The sequence below is a fragment of the Bos javanicus genome, chromosome 15 (assembly GCF_032452875.1).
Source record: "Bos javanicus breed banteng chromosome 15, ARS-OSU_banteng_1.0, whole genome shotgun sequence".
Classification (NCBI taxonomy): domain Eukaryota; kingdom Metazoa; phylum Chordata; class Mammalia; order Artiodactyla; family Bovidae; genus Bos; species Bos javanicus.
This window is the reverse complement of record NC_083882.1, coordinates 64552672-64570556: the sequence shown is the minus strand read 5'-3', so window position 1 is coordinate 64570556 and position 17885 is coordinate 64552672. Positions and strand designations below refer to the sequence as shown.

At 44.7% G+C, this 17885-nt stretch overlaps 1 protein-coding gene across 3 annotated transcripts in view; it reads left to right on the top strand.

The window, feature by feature from the left end:
• CD59 (CD59 molecule (CD59 blood group)) overlaps window positions 1-17885 on the top strand; it is a 24416-nt gene extending 6531 nt beyond the window's left edge. For all 3 annotated transcript variants that reach the window (XM_061381091.1, XM_061381093.1, XM_061381092.1), the window contains exons 2-4: window positions 6462-6543; window positions 10516-10614; window positions 16854-17885. In XM_061381091.1, the coding sequence (XP_061237075.1) occupies window positions 6480-6543; window positions 10516-10614; window positions 16854-17056 (366 nt within the window). In that variant the 5' untranslated portion in view covers window positions 6462-6479 and the 3' untranslated portion in view covers window positions 17057-17885. The remainder of the gene's footprint in view (window positions 1-6461; window positions 6544-10515; window positions 10615-16853) is intronic.

The window sequence follows — 17885 nt, the reverse complement described above, 5'->3', positions numbered from 1 at the left end:
TTCCTGGTGGTGCATGCTCAGCCAAGATGGATGCTAGCGAGAGGGATTCCCGGAAGTGGATGGACACGCGGTGTCTCCTTTCGACCTTTCCGGAACTCTTCGGGTTGGTGGTGGCTTATTAGTTCCGTATTCCTTATCAGAATCTCCTGCCGTAAAACAACTCATGCAAGTGGTTACTATGGTGCCTGGCTAGGGTGGGCGATTTCAATCAGTGTGCTTCCCCTAACAATACTACAATGTTAGCATCTGCACACTGACCACTTCCTTTCTCTGCCGTCTTTGCCCTCTTGCATCCAAGTCATGGAAACATCCACTGTGACTCCCAGCCAGTCCTGTGGACTTAAAGCTCAATCTTGTTGACAGTCCCCATCCAACCCATATGGTTGCGGCCTGCGATCTCCTCTGCTCATCCAAGCCCAGAGTGTTTGTCCAGCTTTCTGACCTGATGCTACCTTCTGTCTACCCTCTCCACTCTTCTCAGCCCAATGCCCCTTCCCTGCCCAGCTTCTTCTTCTGGGAACCTCATGACTTCCCATGACTCTGTGCCCTCTGTGACGGCCCACACTCTGTCTGTGTCTGCAGAGTGTGCTTCTCTCAGAATCTGAATAAATCTACTTCTTACCTATCACTTTGTCTCTCACTGAATTCTTTCTGCAATGAGACATCAAGAACTTGAGCTTTGTTAGGTCCTGAAACCACATACCATGGGTTTTGGCTGGGTTTGAGTCCCAGCACATGAGTTCAAGTCCCAATCTGTGGTAAATGGATTCACAACCACACCCAGACTTCCTGCCCTAAGTCAAACAGGCATGTCCACACCTCTTGGCCTCTCCTTCGGCCAGGCACCGTGCCGTGCAGTGTGTGTGCTTATCCCCGTGTGTCCTGGATGCAGAGGGGAGGCCTAGAGGTTGAGTAACACACAGCAAGAAGTGGCAGAGCCAGAAATATCCAAGGCTTTGTTCACCGGTCAATGAGAAAGCCTGACCCTGAACCAGTTCACTGTGCAGTTTCTGCTGCTTTTCTTAAGAGATAAGCCTTTCTTCAGTTCAGTTCAGTTCAGTTCAGTTCATGTCTGACTCTTTTCCAGCCCTTTCATCAAGGGTGGGTTCTCTGCACCACACCCTGTTTATTTGTTTTGATGGTGCTATTCATGCCAAGGACCATTTGGAAGGAAGTCTCCTAGAGGTTGTGACCTCCTCCCTCCTCCTCTGGTGGGGCTGCCTGAGGAAGCAGCTATTGCAGAACTTTTAGGAAGAGTCTGACACTCCCTGCCTCCCTCTTTGGGAACCTCTGATGGATGCCTTTCTCTCCTGTTCTCTTGTAGCACTTGTTCCCAGCCCCAGGCTTGTGTGAGTGTGTTAAGTTATCCTTTCTACCCAAACGCCCTTGCGTGTAAGGAACCAGGCTGGGAGCTGGGGTGTGCTGGGCCTGGGTCACTGACTGAGGCCCAGGGATAGGGGAACACTTATCATTTGTTCACTTGACTCATCTGGCTCCAGGCAGAAAGCACTGCAGGGGCGTTGGGTGCCAGCCAGAGGGGCTGGGACCTCTTCCTGATTTGTTAAGGAGAAGACAATGGCACCCCACTCCAGTACTCTTGCTTGGAAAATCCCATGGACGGAGGAGCCTGTTAGGCTGCAATCCATGGGGTCGCTAAGAGTCGGACACGACTGAGCGACTTCACTTTCACTTTTCACTTTCATGCATTGGAGAAGTAAATGGCAACCCACTCCAGTGTTCTTGCCTGGAGAATCCCAAGGACGGGGGAGCCTGGTAGGCTGCTGTCTATGGGGTCGCAGAGAGTCGGACACGACTGAAGTGACTTAGCATAGCATAGCACAGCACATAGAGACCCTGATCTGTTAGGGTGCCTCCCATCTCTCAGGTTCAGGGAACAAGAGGGGAACTCCCTGGAGAGGCCAGGAGGTATGGACATGCCTGTATGACTTAGGGCAGAAAGTCTGGGTGTGGTTGTGAATCCGTTTACCACAGATTGGGACTTGAACTCATGTGCTGGGACTCAAACCCAGCCAAAACCCATGGTACATGGTTTCAGGACCTAACGAAGCTCAGGTTCTTGATGTCTTATTGCAGAAAGAATTCAGTGAGACAAAATGATAGGTAAGAAGTAGATTTATTCAGATTCTGAGAGAAACACACTCTGCAGACACAATGTGGGCCATCGCGGAGGGTGAGTGTTCCCCGAAATTTGGGGTGGTTAGTTTTTATAGGCTGAGTAATTTCATATGTTAATGAGTGGGAGGATTATTCCAACCATTTTGGGGACGGGGTGGAGATTTCCAGGATTTGGGCCACTGCCCACTCCCTGATCTTTGAACAGTGCCTTGGAAATGTTATGAACCTCCTTCCATAGTTCTTCAGGCACTCTATCAGATCTAATCCCTTGAATCTATTTCTCACTTCCACTGTATAATCGTAAGGGATTTGATTTAGGTCATACCAGAGTGCTCTGGTGTTTTTCCCTACTTTCTTCAATTTAAGTCTGAATTTGGCAATAAGGAGTTCATGATCTGAGCCACAGTCAGCTCCCGGTCTTGTTTATGCTGACTGTATAGAGCTTCTCCATCATTGGCTGCAAAGAATATAATCAATCTGATTTTGGTATTGACCATCTGGTGATGTGCATGTGTAGAGCTTCTCTTGTGTTGTTGGAAGAGGGTGTTTGCTATGACCAATGCATTCTCTTGGCAAAACTCTATTAGCCTTTGACCTACTTCCTTTTGTACTCCAAGGCCAAATTTGTCTGTTAGTCCAGGTATCTTTTGACTTTGTTCGTTTGCATTCCAGTCCTCTATAATGAAAAGGATATCTTTTTAGGGTGTTAATTTTAGAAGGTCTTGTAGGTCTTCATAGAACCATTCTACTTTAGCTTCTTCAGCATTACTGGTCGGGGCATAGAGTCGGATTACTGTGATCTTGAATGATTTGCCTTGAAAACAAACAGAGATCATTCTGTCATTTTTGAGACTGCATCCAAGTACTGCATTTTGAACTCTTTTGTTGACTATGATGGCTACTCCATTTCTTCTAAGGGATTCTTGCCCATAGTAGTAGATAATGGTCATCTGAGTTAAATTCACCCATTCCAGTCCATTTTAGTTCCTTGATTCCTAAAATGTCAATGTTCACTCTTGCCATCTCCTGTTTGACCACTTCAAAATTGCCAATATACCCTGGATCATTGAAAAAGCAAGAGAGTTCCAGAAAAACATTTATTTCTGCTTCATTGACTATGCCAAAGCCTTTGTGTGGATCACAATAAACTTTGAAAAATTCTGAAAGAGATGGGAATACCAGACCACCTGACCTGCCTCTTGAGAAACCTATATGCAGGTCAGGAAGCAACAGTTAGAACTGGACATGGAACAACAGACTGGTTCCAAATAGGAAAAGGAGTACGTCAAGGCTGTATATTATCACCCTGCTTATTTAACTTATATGCAGAGCACATCATGAGAAACGCTGGGCTGGTTGAAGCACAAGCTGGAATCAAGATTGCTGAGAGAAATATCAATAACTTCAGATATGCAGATGACACTACTCTTATGGCAGAAGGTGAAGAAGAACCAAAGAGCCTGTTGATGAAAGTGAAAGAGGAGAGTGAAGAAGTTGGCTTAAAGCTCAACATTCAGAAAACGAAGATCATGGCATCCAGTCCCATTACTCCGTGACAAATAGATGGGGAAACAGTGTCAGACTTTATTTTGGGGGGCTCCAAAATCACTGCAGGTGGTGACTGCAGCTATGAAATTAAAAGACGCTTACTCCTTGGAAGGAAAGTTATGACCAACATAGATAGCATATTCAAAAGCAGAGATATTACTTTGCCAACAAAGGTCCGTCTAGTCAAGGCTATGGTTTTTCCAGTGGTCATGTATGGATGTGAGAGTTGGACTGTGAAGAAAGCTGAGTGCCGAAGAATTGATGCTTTTGAACTGTGGTGTTGGAGAAGACTCTTGAGAGTCCCTTGTGTTAGGAGAAGCACACTGATTGAAACCACCCACCCTGGCCAGGCACCACAGTAACCATTTGCATGAGTTGTTTTACGACAGGAGGTCCTGGTAAGGAACAGGGAACTAGTAAGCCTCCACCAACCAGAAGAGTTCGGGAAAGGTCAAAAGGAGAGACCACCTGTCCAACCACCTCCCAGAATCCTCTCTGGCATCCATCTTGGCTGAACAAGGCATGCACCACCAGGAAGGACTCTGAGTCAGAATGATTGGCTAAGGACAACCCGGGAACTGATTCCATCACCATAAAACCCGAGACTGCAAGCCACGTGACAGAGCAGTTCTCCTGGGCGCCCTTTCCCAATAAAATCTCTTGCTCTGTCAGCACATGTGTTTCCTCGGACAATTCATTTCCGAGTGTTAGACAAGAGCCCAGTTTTTGGGCCCTGGAAGGGGTCTCCTTTCCTACCACACTTGGACTGCAAGGAGATCCAACCAGTCCATCCTAAAGTAAATCAGTCCAGAATATTCATTGGAAGGACTGATGCTGAAGCTGAAAATTCAGTACTTTGGCCACCTGATGCGAAGAACTGAGTCATTTGAAAAGACCCTGATGTTGGGACAGATTGAAGGCAGGAGAAGGAGACGACAGAGGATGAGATGGTTGGATGGCATCACCAACTTGATGGACATGAGCTTGAGTAAGCTCTGGGAGTTGGTGATGGACAGGGAAGCCTGGTGTGCTGCAGTCCATGGGGTCGCAAAGTGTTGGACACGACTGAGCGACTGAACTGAGCTGGCACTGACATGGCACCTCTGGGTGTGTTGTTTCACTTGCTGGTTGAGGATCGAGGTCTAGTCTTGTCTGCCATCTTGGTCCCATTTGATTCTAATCAGTTTATGTTGTGTCCTTGGGCTATGTCATTCTTTCAAAACTTGTGCCCTGCCCCTTTCTCTCCTGTTACAGTAGTGGCGGGGGGTGTGTGTGTGTGTGTGTGTGTGCGTGCGTGCAGAGTGAGGCAGGAAGTGGCAGTAGCCACCACTTTCCTGTGACTGTGTCAAGCACATAGTTATCTGGTTTTATCTTACATCTCCCCATGTGGGGAAGAACCCACGTACAGATGAGACAATGAGGCTCGGTAGCTGTGGGAGAGCTGGGCTTTAGTATGTCCGGGTCTGAGCTTATAACCACTAGCCTTGGGCAGCCTTAGATCCTCCTTGCACTGGGGTATTGGGCAGCTGCCCCCCGGGGAGGGTCAGCCTGGTGGGAGTGGGCATATAGGCTATGGTAGGTTTTGAAGACCCCAGAGGGAAATGAGGGTGATTCAGCCTTAAAGAAAGGCCAGGCCTGGTTAGATTTTCTTCCTGCTTCCCCATTCATCAGAATATGACCTTTCTGTCTCCTGGGCGTGAGCTTCCTCAATATCATCTTCTTTAGGCAACACCCTTCCTGGTCCCATCCTCCCCACCACCCACCTCCAACTCAGAGGAGGGCTGGGTGGGGTGGGGCGGGGCAGGGCTCACCCACCAAGAACCCTATCTGTTTGCCAGACAGAGGTCCTGGCCTGTGGGGCTCAGGAGAGTAGAATGTGGAGCCACCCTGGTTTGGGGCAGAAATCACCTCCCTGTTGCTCAGGGAAGTCGGGATGGGGTCTGGAGACTCCTTAGATCTGTTGCTTATGGTTGGGACTTGGGCTAAGTTAAAAACCGCCCTGTGGCTTGGCTTCCTTCTCAAGTGAAAGGAGGATTTGAGGCATTTCAGCCCTCCCCTCTTCTCCCCTGATGCTCACTGCCACACTTCTAAGCATTAATGGAATAGGGACTAGACAGCAGTTACCTGGAACCTGCCCTTACTTTTCAGACTAAAGGAGAAGGTGTCCCCATCACACTTACCAAGGTGGGGAGCCAGAGCTTCAGTGTACTAAGCCTTTGCCCCATGTTCTGCCACTGAATGCCTGCTGGTGTCCCCCAGAGTCACCCCTTTGGTGTGATGCACTTAGTGGCATGGCCTGGAAAAGTGATGCTTGCTGGGCTCAGCTCAGCCAGCAGCTGGAGGTGGGGCCTGCAGAGCTCGAATTGCAGGCGCTGCCTTGGGTATTCTGTACATTTTACCATTGGAGTCAGTGCCCCTGATGGAGGAGACATTGCTGTCCCACTGCTCAGTCATGAACACTGAGGCTCAGAGCGACTGAGTTCCTGCAAAGGTGCACGGCTACTGTGGGTGAGGGCTGGGGTGGGCCCTGTGTGCTATGTCTCCCTGCAGCCACCTCTCCCACCAGGCCTGACAGCATTTCTTCAGCAAGCTGAGGTCTTCGACTGCGGAGGGGCTGAGGACTGCCCCCACAAAGAACACACTTGGTTCAGGGCCCCTGGCACTGAGGTTCCCTGTTTTCTCCGTCTGCTCTCTACTTCCTGTGTTTCCAGAAGCCCCCAGGCCTTCCGGCAATCACCTGTTGGTTTGTGACAATGCTTTGTGTTCCTTCCTCCCAGGTTCTGTAGCTGGTCGCAATGGCAAGCAAAGGAGGGTACATCGTGCTTGGGCTCCTGTTCCTGGCTGTCCTCTGCCAACTCGGTGAGTGGTCCAGAGGGACTTGGATCTGGGTCATGTAGGTTGCTTCCACCCTAACTTTTTCTTAGGCTTCAGGATGACCAAGCTGGTGCCACAGACCCGGGCCAGGCTTCGGTTCTTTCGCCATCAGTGTTACAGGTCCAGGGTGATATGACTGCTCCTTCCTATGTTACAGCCCTGCCCTCGGCGAAGCCCCTTCCTGAGTTACAGTTCATCCTGGGTGACAGAGCTGCTTTTGTGGGGAAGAGATTACACACAGCCTCTTAAGTTTCACCCCTCGCACTGCCAGCAGCCAGGGCTGCCGACCCAGAGTGCTGAGCTCAGCGGCCACCCTGGGCACTCCCATGTGACACTGCTGTGGCCGAGGGTACTGTGGTTATAGCAGCAGTAGCTGCTGCCCACAGCATTCATGAGCCAATCACTGTTCTCAGCATCTTAACACTATCTACTTATTTAATCCTCATATCCATCCTATGGAGCAGGGGCTGTTTATTGCCACTTTCCAGATGACAAGACTGAGGCCTAAAGAAATGGTTTGTAAAATATCGCACTGAAGCGCTGCAGGCACAGTTCAAACCCAAATAAGCCTTTCATCAAAGTGTCTGCACCTATTCCCTTCGCCAGCCTACCCCTTCCCCCCTCCTGGAGATACTCATTACCTCTAACAGTAGGAACACCTGTGTTTACTTTGCTTCATTATAAAAATCAGAGGTCATTTTCTGCCTCTGTCATGTTACAACAAAAAAATTATTACTATTTTTTTTTTTTTTTGAGGAGCAGGGATAGGAGACGGAAAAGAAAGTAGCCGTGTAGTGAACAGTACAGAGTCATCTGTGTGTTGGAGCATGTCAGAGCTTACAGCGTTAGCAGCTTCCATACGGTGAACACTTACTATGTACCAGACCCTATGTCATTTAATCCTTAGCCATCCCCTGAGGGCTCAGCGCTGTTAGGCCCGTTTTACAGTTGAGGAAACTGAAGCAAAGAAGTTAGCCCAAGGTCACGTTGGAGCAGAAGTCATGACCTCCCCGCCCTCCTCCCCACTGTTGATCTTAGCCAAGGTGGTGCGTAATATAGTCACTGTGTTACAACATACATTATTGTCACAGTTCTACCCAGTGAATTTTCTGTAATAAGAATAGCTTGGGGGACCTCCCTGGTGGTCCAGTGGTTAAGACTTCGCCTTCCAATACAGGCGGTGTAGATTCAATCCCTGTTGGGAAGTTAAGATTCCACTTGCCTCATAGCCAAAAAACCAAAGCATAAAACAGCAGCAGTATTGTAACGGATTCAATAAAGACTTTAAAAATGTTCCACATCAAAAAAGTCTTAAAAGAGTAACCTGGTCACACCCTCTTTCCAACAGTCTACATTTGTTTATGGAGCTTGGGTTTGGTGCCATTAGCCATTCTGTGACAGGTCTTGGGGGCGCTTAGGTCCTTCCCGAGGGAGTTGGAGTGTGAAGAATATCCACTTCACCCTGGTTAAGTGGCTGGAATATCAAACAACCATCCTCTGACTTATTGCTTGCCCCTGGCCTGGTTTTCTCCATGATTATGGTTGGTTTCTTCTCTTTTTCACTCAGGATGGTTAGAAGAACATCATGGTAAATAAACCAAGCATGGGCTTCAGAACTGACCATGTAGGTGTAAGTCCCAGCTCTCCTCTTAAGGGCTGTCTGCCTTTTGACAAGTTAGTTAACATCTTAGTTTAATGGGGATGGCAGTCCTTAAGCCTGCCTCTTAACAGCAGTTCTCTGAAGACTGAAAGTTTAAATATTTGAACACAGTGTTAGCTGTGAATATTTCTGCCTCACAGAAGTTCCAAAGGTAAGCTCTCTTTCCTCTGTCCGAAGGTTTGTCAAGAAGCCAAATGAACTCTGGCTGTAGCCAGGAGAAACTGTACTCCCATGGGCAGCCTTTCCAAATGGCCCTCTCAGATAGCCAGGCAAGAGTATCCTCTCCCTCTAAACTCTTTCCTCTTACCAGGTGGACACACTTCTGGAGCAGGGAAAGATTGTTGAAAATTGGCATCTTTGTCCCTTCTCACGGTGACTCCCCTCTCACGCAGGTGTGGCAAGCACTGAGCCTGGCAGAGAAGAGGCAGAGGGGGCCAGCGGAGCCTGGCCCCGGACCCAGGGGCTGGCGTCATCTCTGCTGCATGCAGTGCTCTGAGTGTTCTTGATGGGGTCACTCCTCCTCTCCAGACATCTGTCTTATCATTTGCAAACAAAATGGAGGAGGAGGGGGTTTGGGGGGCTGATATTTCAAAGTTTAACCTGGAACCTTCACAAATCAGAGGGTCCTCTGCTAGTTGGGATTTCACACCTGTGAAGACAGACGTGGTCATTTAAGATGTTTATAGAGAGCTTCACTCCTGACTAGGAGAAGGCAATGGCACCCCACTCCAGTACACTTGCCTGGAAAATCCCATGGATGGAGGAGCCTGGTGGGCTGCAGTCCATGGGGTCGCTAGGAGTCGGACACGACTGAGCGACTTCACTTTCTCTTTTCACTTTCATGCATTGGAGAAGGAAATGGCAACCCACTCCAGTGTTCTTGCCTGGAGAATCCCAGGGACGGGGGAGCCTGGTGTGCTGCCATCTCTGGGGTCACACAGAGTCGGACACGACTGAAGTGACTTAGCATAGCATAGCATCACTTCTGACTGTGCTCAGAAAGTGAGGAGCCACTTTCTTCTGGCCTTCTGAAAATTCTTCTCCCTGGTGATAAACCCAGGCTACAGCCTTAGGACTAAAAGTCAGCTCTGGGGTGCTAAAACCCACATTTTGGTCTTGGTTTCACCATGCCATTCTTCTATGACACTTTACATATTTCATCTTTGAAAATGTCTTCTCATACATATGGGTACTGCCAAATACTGATTACATGGCAAATGTGGAATATGACTCATCTTTGTCCTGTCACAAAGGGACATAAAACAAAGGGAAAATAATTCAGTGAAACTTGAAGTGTAGCCACCAAAGAGGAATCCTAAGACCGGAATGGGAGTGGTAGTCATTTTTCAAATTGGGGAACCAGAGGCATTTGCTTCTGATACGAACCAGCCCTTATGTTCAGTGTCGCTATGCAATGCCTGCTCACCCCTGTGAGTTTAAGATACACGGCTGCTGCCTGTCCCTTGGCTGTGTTTGCTTTGGTGATGGGCTAGTCCCTCAGCAGGGAACAGCCACACTGAGGATGCCTTATCCCGGAGGCCATCAGACTTGTTCTGTAGAGGGCCAGGTAGTAAATATTTTAGGCTTTGCAGGCCAAGAGACAAAAACCAAGGGTATTTTGTAGGCTTTTGTATAAATAAGAGAGAAAACAAGTTTCTGTAAGTTTTTAATTGACGATTCAAAAATTAATAATTAAGTACAATTTTTTATGATACAGCCCTACTAATAAAAGTGGAATTCTTTCTGGGAGAATAACATTTTGCTTACTCTGATTCAAAAATTAGTGTTCCCTATCAAATGAGTTGCGAATGTTCATGTGTTGATACTGATTTGTAATAGATTTAACGTATTTCATCTTGGAACATGTCTTTTCACACAGATCAGATCAGATAGGTACTACCAAATACCGATGATCAGTCCATGAGAATGTGATGTCAGAGCATAATTGTTCTTCAGAAGTTTTTATGGAATTCTGTTTATCCTTTTGATGGGTTCCTTTCAACCTGTTATTAACATTGCAGATTAATCACTTTTGGTTGAAAGTAGGAGAAAGCTTCTCAGTTGCACAATTAAATGGGTTTTGAAACCTGGACATTACCTTTGCACATACCACAGAGTCCGGTAAAACCACTGCTGGAACTGTAGTCTGAACTTCAAAAAATGTGTCTGCTGCAGGTTTGTGTGGGAAGGCATCCCACTGTGGGTTGCTGACCTCTGACCCGCACTACTGGAGATGGTGGGCTTGCTTCTGCACTGCTTATCTACCAGGTCCTGACGGTCATTCTTCCTGGTTCTAGGTCACAGCCTGCAGTGCTACAGCTGTATTAACCAAGTTAACTGCACTTCAGTCGTCAATTGTTCACATAATCAAGATGCTTGTCTCTTCGTTAAGGCTGGTAAGAGCCTCCCCCTCCCCTCTCTGCCCGAGTGTAATGGGTTGAAGAGAGCCTGGGGAAAAATCCGTGCCACCTTCTTTTTTGTTAGACTTGTATTCAATAAGTAATAGCTACCATTTAATAGCACCAGTTGCGTATGACACTAAACATTTTCCATTTGTTTTTGTTTTGTTTTTCCATTTTTTTTTTAATTTAATGCTTTCCATCTACCACTTGGGTTAATGTTTTATTCCCATTTGGTAAACAAGGAGACTGAGATTCAGATTAAGCAACATGCTAAGGTCAAGGAAACCAGCTCAGGATTTGAACATGGAAATCCATCCAATTCCAACACTTGTTCTCATAACACCTACACTGGCTGCCTCCTAAACTTTTGAGAGCCTGCCGTGTGCTAGAGCCTGAGCTAGGAGCTCGAGATACAAAGATGAAGAAAGGAGACAATGAAAATTGTGAGAGGCTTGTGTAGCTGTCACAGATGTCTTTATTTACTTATACTCGTGTATCATTCTGGGGGGAATTTAATATATGCAGAGTCCTAAGGGGACTCAAGCTGAGCTCAGTGGACAAATAGAAGTAGGAGGACTAAGCAGGGAAGGGTGTTCCAAAGAAAGGCAAAGCAGGTACCGAGGCTCAGTGGCCTCAGAGAGCAAGGCACTCATGGGCTTGGGATGGGGAATGGCCTGCGTTGACAAGTTCTGTCAAATCTGCATTTTGCAAATTGGTTAGACTATGGAATTGCCTCCTCCATAAATCCTATTGAAGCAGAATTTAGGAAATGGTAGGCAGAGGCAAGAAACCAACCACATCATACCCTCTACTCTCGCTGGGTGTGGTTCTGGATTGAATTGACATGTAGAAAAGATACTGTGAAGTGAGGAGCGGCTGTTTCAGGGTCTGCTTAGTGAGTGTACAAGGTAAACCCCCCAACTTCCATCTCTTAAGAGATAAAAATAAAAACACCCTTCAAGTTCGTTCACTCACACTCTCTATGCAGATTCTTCCCAGCATCCTTCAAAGAATGCTGAGCACATCAGGTAAACTCAGAAAAGTTTTGGAAGACCCACAAGCTCAGAAAAACCTGATAGAAAGAAGGGGGAGATTCATTCCCCCAAAAAGGAAAAATCCGTGAGTAAGTCAGGATGAATTAGAATTCTCCTGTGTAAATAATAGGAGTATCTCTTGATTTTGGTACTAGTTCCTGGAATGCAGCTCTAATTCCAAGGCTTGCTTGTGAGGTCCTTGTTTCTTTAGGGAGCCAGTTCCTCTGCCTCACCTGGAAGACCATGTTGATTCATAGCTAATGTAGAAAGCACAGTGAGGCCCCCAGAGAGAACAGCCATTCACTCCACAAATATTTGAGCACCAGTTATCTGCAAACACAGAGACCTACTTCTTAACCCTGATCATCTGTCTCTTGGACCCCCACAACAAAAAGTATAATTTCCCAATGAGATAATAAAGGCAGTATTATGTGTAGAGTAAGTATTAGATTAGCAGTTAGTAGCTTTGAGCTCAGATCTCTGTCCTGCCAGCAGTAAGTTCTTCCTGCCTGTGTTTTTTTATTGATGAAATGGGTATGTTGGATGGTAGAGGTGGAGAGAAGGGATGAGGGAAGTAGAGTGAAATTGAAATCTTTTTTCCAGCTCTCTAATCCTATTGTTTCCTACCTAAATGGTTAACCTTTCATTTTAATTGTTTTCCAACATTATTGAAGTATAATTGACAAATAAAAACTGTATATATTTAAAGTATGAAATGATTACCACAATCTAATTAATACGTTCACCCCCTCCCATTATTACCTTTTTGTGTATGATGAGAACACTTAAGATCTATTCTCTTAAGCAAGTTTTGAATAGACAATCTAGTATTATTAACTCCCTGGTAAAGAATCCGCCTGCAATGCAGGAGACCCCAGTTTGATTCCTGGGTCGGGAAGGTCCCCTGGAGAAGGAATGGGCTACCCACTTTAGTATTCATGGGCTTCCCTGGTGGCTCAGATGGTAAAGAGTCGGCCTGCAATATGGGAGACCTGGGTTCAGTCCCTGGGTTGTGAAGATCCCTTGGAGGAGGGCATGGCAACCCACTCCTGTATTCTTGCCTGGAGAATCCCATGGGCAGAGGAGCCTGGCGGGCTACAGTCCATGGGTCGCAAAGAGTGGGACAAGACTGAGCAGCTAAGCACATTATTAACTATAGTCACCATGCTGTACATTAGATCCCCAGAATTTACTCATCTTCTAATGAACTGTTACACTTTTAAAAACAGTTAATGTAAACAGTGAGGCACGTCTGTTAGAAGCGCCAGGATGTAAATCACCGACCACACCAGATACCAGTGAGGGCATGGAGCTCCCAGAGCTCTCATTCACTGCTGCTGGGAATGTAAATTGGTACAGACCATTTGGCAGTTCCTTAAAAAACGAAACGTACCCTCACCATAGATTCAACAATTGCATTCCTTGACTTCATTACCCAAATGAGTTAAAAACTTAGGTCCATACAAAAACCTGCACATGGATGTTTACAGCAGCTTTATTCGTAATTGCCCAAACTTGGTGAATGGATAAGTAAATGGTGGTATGTCCAGAGAATGGACTAAAAAGAAATGAGGTATCAATCCATGACAAGACATGAAGCAAACTGCATATTTCTGACTGAAAGAAGTCACTTTGGGAAGGCTAAGTACAGTTATCATTCCAACGACATATTTCAGAAAAGGCAAACTAAGGAGATCATAAAAAGGACAGTGACTGCCAGGGGTTAAGTGGGGAGGAGAGAGGATAAATAGGTGGAGCACAGGATTTTTAGGGCAACCAGTATACTATAGTGATGGATACATGTCGTATGTTTTGTCAAACCCCAGAGAATGTACAACACCCAGAGTGAACCTAAATGTAATTTATGGACTTTGGGTGATCATGATGACATCAGTTGCAACAAATGGAGGTGTTGGAGATGTTAATAGTGAGGGAGGTTGTTTAGGGTTGTGGCTGGGGGTATTGGGGCTATATAGGAACTCTGCTCAATTTTGCTGTGAATCTAAAACTCTAAAATACAATTTTTTTTAAGGATGATGTGAATCTTAAGTAATAATTTTCTTCTTCTCATGAACATATGTCCCAAAATTTCAGCTAGACATGTGGTAGCAGCAGTTCTTGAAATATAGATACTCAGACCTTACAGTAAGGCACATACTAACAGAGCATCTAAATCCCCCTCCAGCTCTGACATCAGCTTGGGAGACACAGAGTGCATATTGTCATAAACATGAGTCAAAGGCCAAGCGTACATTAGAAATTATTTAACCACATTTCACCCTCAGACTGTGAAATGGGAATACTTATCTCCCAAGGTCAGTAGGGCAGTTAGAGGAGAAATGTATATGATAGTGCTATGCAGATGCCATCTAGAAGAGAGACAGATAGGTATTAATTCAGCCACTGTTTACTGGCATCCTGGCTAGGTCCTGGAAGTATAAACCATGTACTTGGAGTCTGGCAGAGCCTCTGATGACAGTGTCAAGCAGTCATTGCTGAAATGGCCTTTCAGATAAGGGACATACTTAAGGGTCCCTAAGGCAATTGGGGGCTATTGCTTGGTAAAAGCAGACTTGAACCAAATCTTCAAAAAGGGTAGAGAGGCTGTGCTCAGAGAGAGAACTTCAACATTCCAATGACTGATGTAATCCACTTTTACTCGGGTCATTCTGATAGTGGCTTTGGTGAGAAGCTCTCTCTTGTAAGGTTGTTATGCAGATAAGATCATTCAAGTAAAATGCTTGGCTCACTGCAGGACAGGTAGTACGTGATTAATCGGTAGCAGTTACTAATAAATGACTAATTTATTAATAATTATGACAAAATTAATCTGTCCTCCTCAAGCTGTTAGGCTTCCCAGATTAGCATTCTGGTGGCTTTAATGCCTTCCTGGTTCCAGTGTCTGATTATTATTATGTAAGGCAGTAACTTGTCCTATTCAACAGTATTTTTAGCACAGTGTTAGAAGCAGCCTCTTAAATGCTTATGATCCAAATAAGCAGAGTCACTGGAACACTTGTTCTGGCCTCCACTTGACCAAACTTCATTAAAATCCAGGCCAGCACCTCATCTCTGAAGGGGAGTACAGAACAGTTATGCTGCAGTTATTAACTTAGGGGTTTTTGCTCTGAGCTGTGAGTGCAGTTGGATAAATTACTTACAAGGCTTACATAAAAAAAATAGGCATCTGTATCTTTTATCTTTCCAACACAGAAGAAAAGAAAATGATACCAGGGCAAGCACCAGCCTTCTATTGATATATCTGTGTGTCCCTAGCATCTAGCACATAATGTAACTTTTGAAGAGGAAAATCTAACATAATTCTTCTCTCTCAACACTTTTTTTTCTTCACTTAACATAGTTTATTTAATTACATATGCCACTAGAAGATACTTGGCATATATACTTTTGGCCTTTATTTTCCTTTGTTGTGCAAAAATTAGGACCACAACTGCATATTCTTTTGGAAAGTTTTTCCTGTGTTACTGAATAGTCTAATGATTTTTAAAGGAAGTTAAAATATTTTGGAAATAAATTCATCCAGTGACTTTATTTTAAATCTCAATCCACATATAACAAATAGATAAATGGAAGATAGTAGTCTGTGAAGGTAACACTGTTAAATTCCTTGGGAATCCTTCCAGAGAAAATTAATGTATTTAGCCCCACACATATGCTTTATAGAAGTGGACCACATTCTACATATTGCTCTGCATCTAGGCTTTTTTCTCTTGAGATGTGATTCACATATCTCAGTTCCAAAGTTCATTTTAAAGTATATAAGTCAGTGGTCTTTAGTATATTCACAAGTCTGTATGACTGTCACCACTATCTAATTTCACAACACTGTTGTGGTCCCAAAAGGAAGCCCCATACCTATTAGCAGTCACTGTCCATTCCTCCTCCCCACACACCCTGGCAGCTACTAGTCTACTTTCTAGCTCCATGGATTTGCTTGTTCTGGATATTAACTGAAACATAAGATGTTGTGGTCCTCTGCGACTGGCTCCTATCACTGAGCATGAGGTTCTTAAGATTCGCCCATGTTATTGGATATATCACAGTACCTTATTCCTTTTTATGGCCAAATAATATTCCATTAGGTGGATATACCACATTTTGTTTATCCGTTCATCAGTTAATGGACATCTGGGTTTGTTTCCACCTTTTAGCTGTTTTGAATAATGCTGCTATGAACATCGGTCTATAAGCTTTTGTGTGAACATAGTTTTCAGTTCTCTTGGGTGATGTATTTACCTAGAAGTAGAATTACTAGGTCATATGGAAACTATTTTTAACCTTTTGAGGAAATACTAGACTTTTCTGAGATATCTGCACCATTTTACCTTTCCACAAGCAATATATGAGGGTTCTAATATTCCATGACACAAATTATTTTCCAATTTCTTGATTACAGCCACCCTAGTTGATATGAATTGATATTCATTGTGGTTTTGATTTGTATTTTCTTAATGACTAATGATATTGAGCCTCTTTTCATGCACTTATTGGTCATTTGTATATCTTTGAAGTATCTATATCCTTTGCCCATTTTTTAATTGGGTTGTCTTTTTATTATTCAGTTGTATTTCATTCTTCTCGGATGTGTGATTTGTAAACATTTTCTTCCATTTGTGGGTTTTGTCTTTTTAATTTTTTAAAGTGTTCTTTAACTATTTGAAGCACTAAAGTTTTTAATTTTGATGAAGTCCAATTTATCTATTTTTTCTGCATTTTTTTTTTTAAAGAAACTAAAACTCCCCATGTCAACACACAGTCCTATGACATACCTTATCTGCATGGAGCTTTGTTGTGTGGAACCGCTACCATAATTTATTCAGATGCTTTTTTTTATTAACAGACTGTCTTTTAGTTTCTTGCTGCTACAGATAGTAGTGCAATGACCATTCTTGAGCATGTATCTTAACCCTTTTTCATTCAGAGAGTAAATCCTAGAAGTGGGATTGCCAAATCAGGCATGTATTTAAAAATCTTGGTAAATCTTGAACATTAGTATGATCACCTGTTGCCTGCTATGCACACACCACTGTACTGGCTCTGCTGAGACTCTGGTTTCATGGAGAAGTTCCATTCAGAGCTGGATCCTGCATCTTTTTAGCCAGATATGAGAATTCAAAGACAGGTATAGAGCTTTACCTGCTTGATTGCTTACCCTTGTATGCATGTGTTTCCCCACAGTGCCGCTAAAATTTTACCACCAGTGTTGGAAGTACGAAGAATGCAGTTTTGAGTTCATTGCAAAAGCCTTAGGGGAGAAGGAGCTCCACTATGACTGCTGCCAGAAGAACCTGTGTAACAAAAGTGGCGGGAGGAGCGTATCCGAGAAGATACTGCTGCTGCTCACCCTGCTGCTGGAGGCAGTCTGCCACTTTTATCGCTAAATCTATGCCAGGAGGGCTTCTCCTGAATATCCTGTTTCTATCTATTCCTTCCTTCGTGTGATGCTGTGTTCCAAAGGCTTTTTATTTTCCAACTGGATCCTGTTTAGTCTTTCCCTGTTGGGAGAGACTAAAACTAGCTTGAGCAACTTGAATAATAGAGGAACTCAGAAAGACTCTGAAGACCAGTCCTCTTGGCAGAGAAGACCTGTTTGAGTTGAAAAAAGTTAAGAGTGAACCGCGTGTAATTTGAGTGAGATGACATGGTTCTTACTCTGCACTTTGTGGGGTCAGCTTTGCAGGGACAGCTTGAGGAGCTGCTCTGCAATCCTCAGACGTTTCCCTCTGGTTCCTGGGATGTAATTAGTGTGATCAGTACTTTTTTGGGGTAGCTGGGGCAGGGGGCTCCTTTTCAGCAGTCTCTCTCACAAGGAATGCTTTATGCTCGCCTTTCATGGCCCCTGTATTTCCAGGGAGGCATGATGCATCTTTCATATGTGGGCTGTCAGTGAGGGACAATGAAATTCTTAAAGAAGAGTAGTGGGAATGACTTGTATTCTCAGTTGCCTGGGAAGGAGGTAAGCTTTCCAGATGGCAGGGCATGGAAACACAAGGTTTGTCTTCGAAGAGGTACCAGTGGCTCAAATCTGTTTTCCTCTGTCTCTCAAATTTTGTATTGGCTTTGCTGTCTTTTGCTAGAAAAACTCAGTAGCATAAATGAACAGTGTGTTAAAACTATCCCTTCCACTCCCTACCTTTTCTGTTGACATGGTAGGCTGTCTTGGCTTTGTCACACACAGTTAAAAACTAAACATTTGAATATTCCATGTTA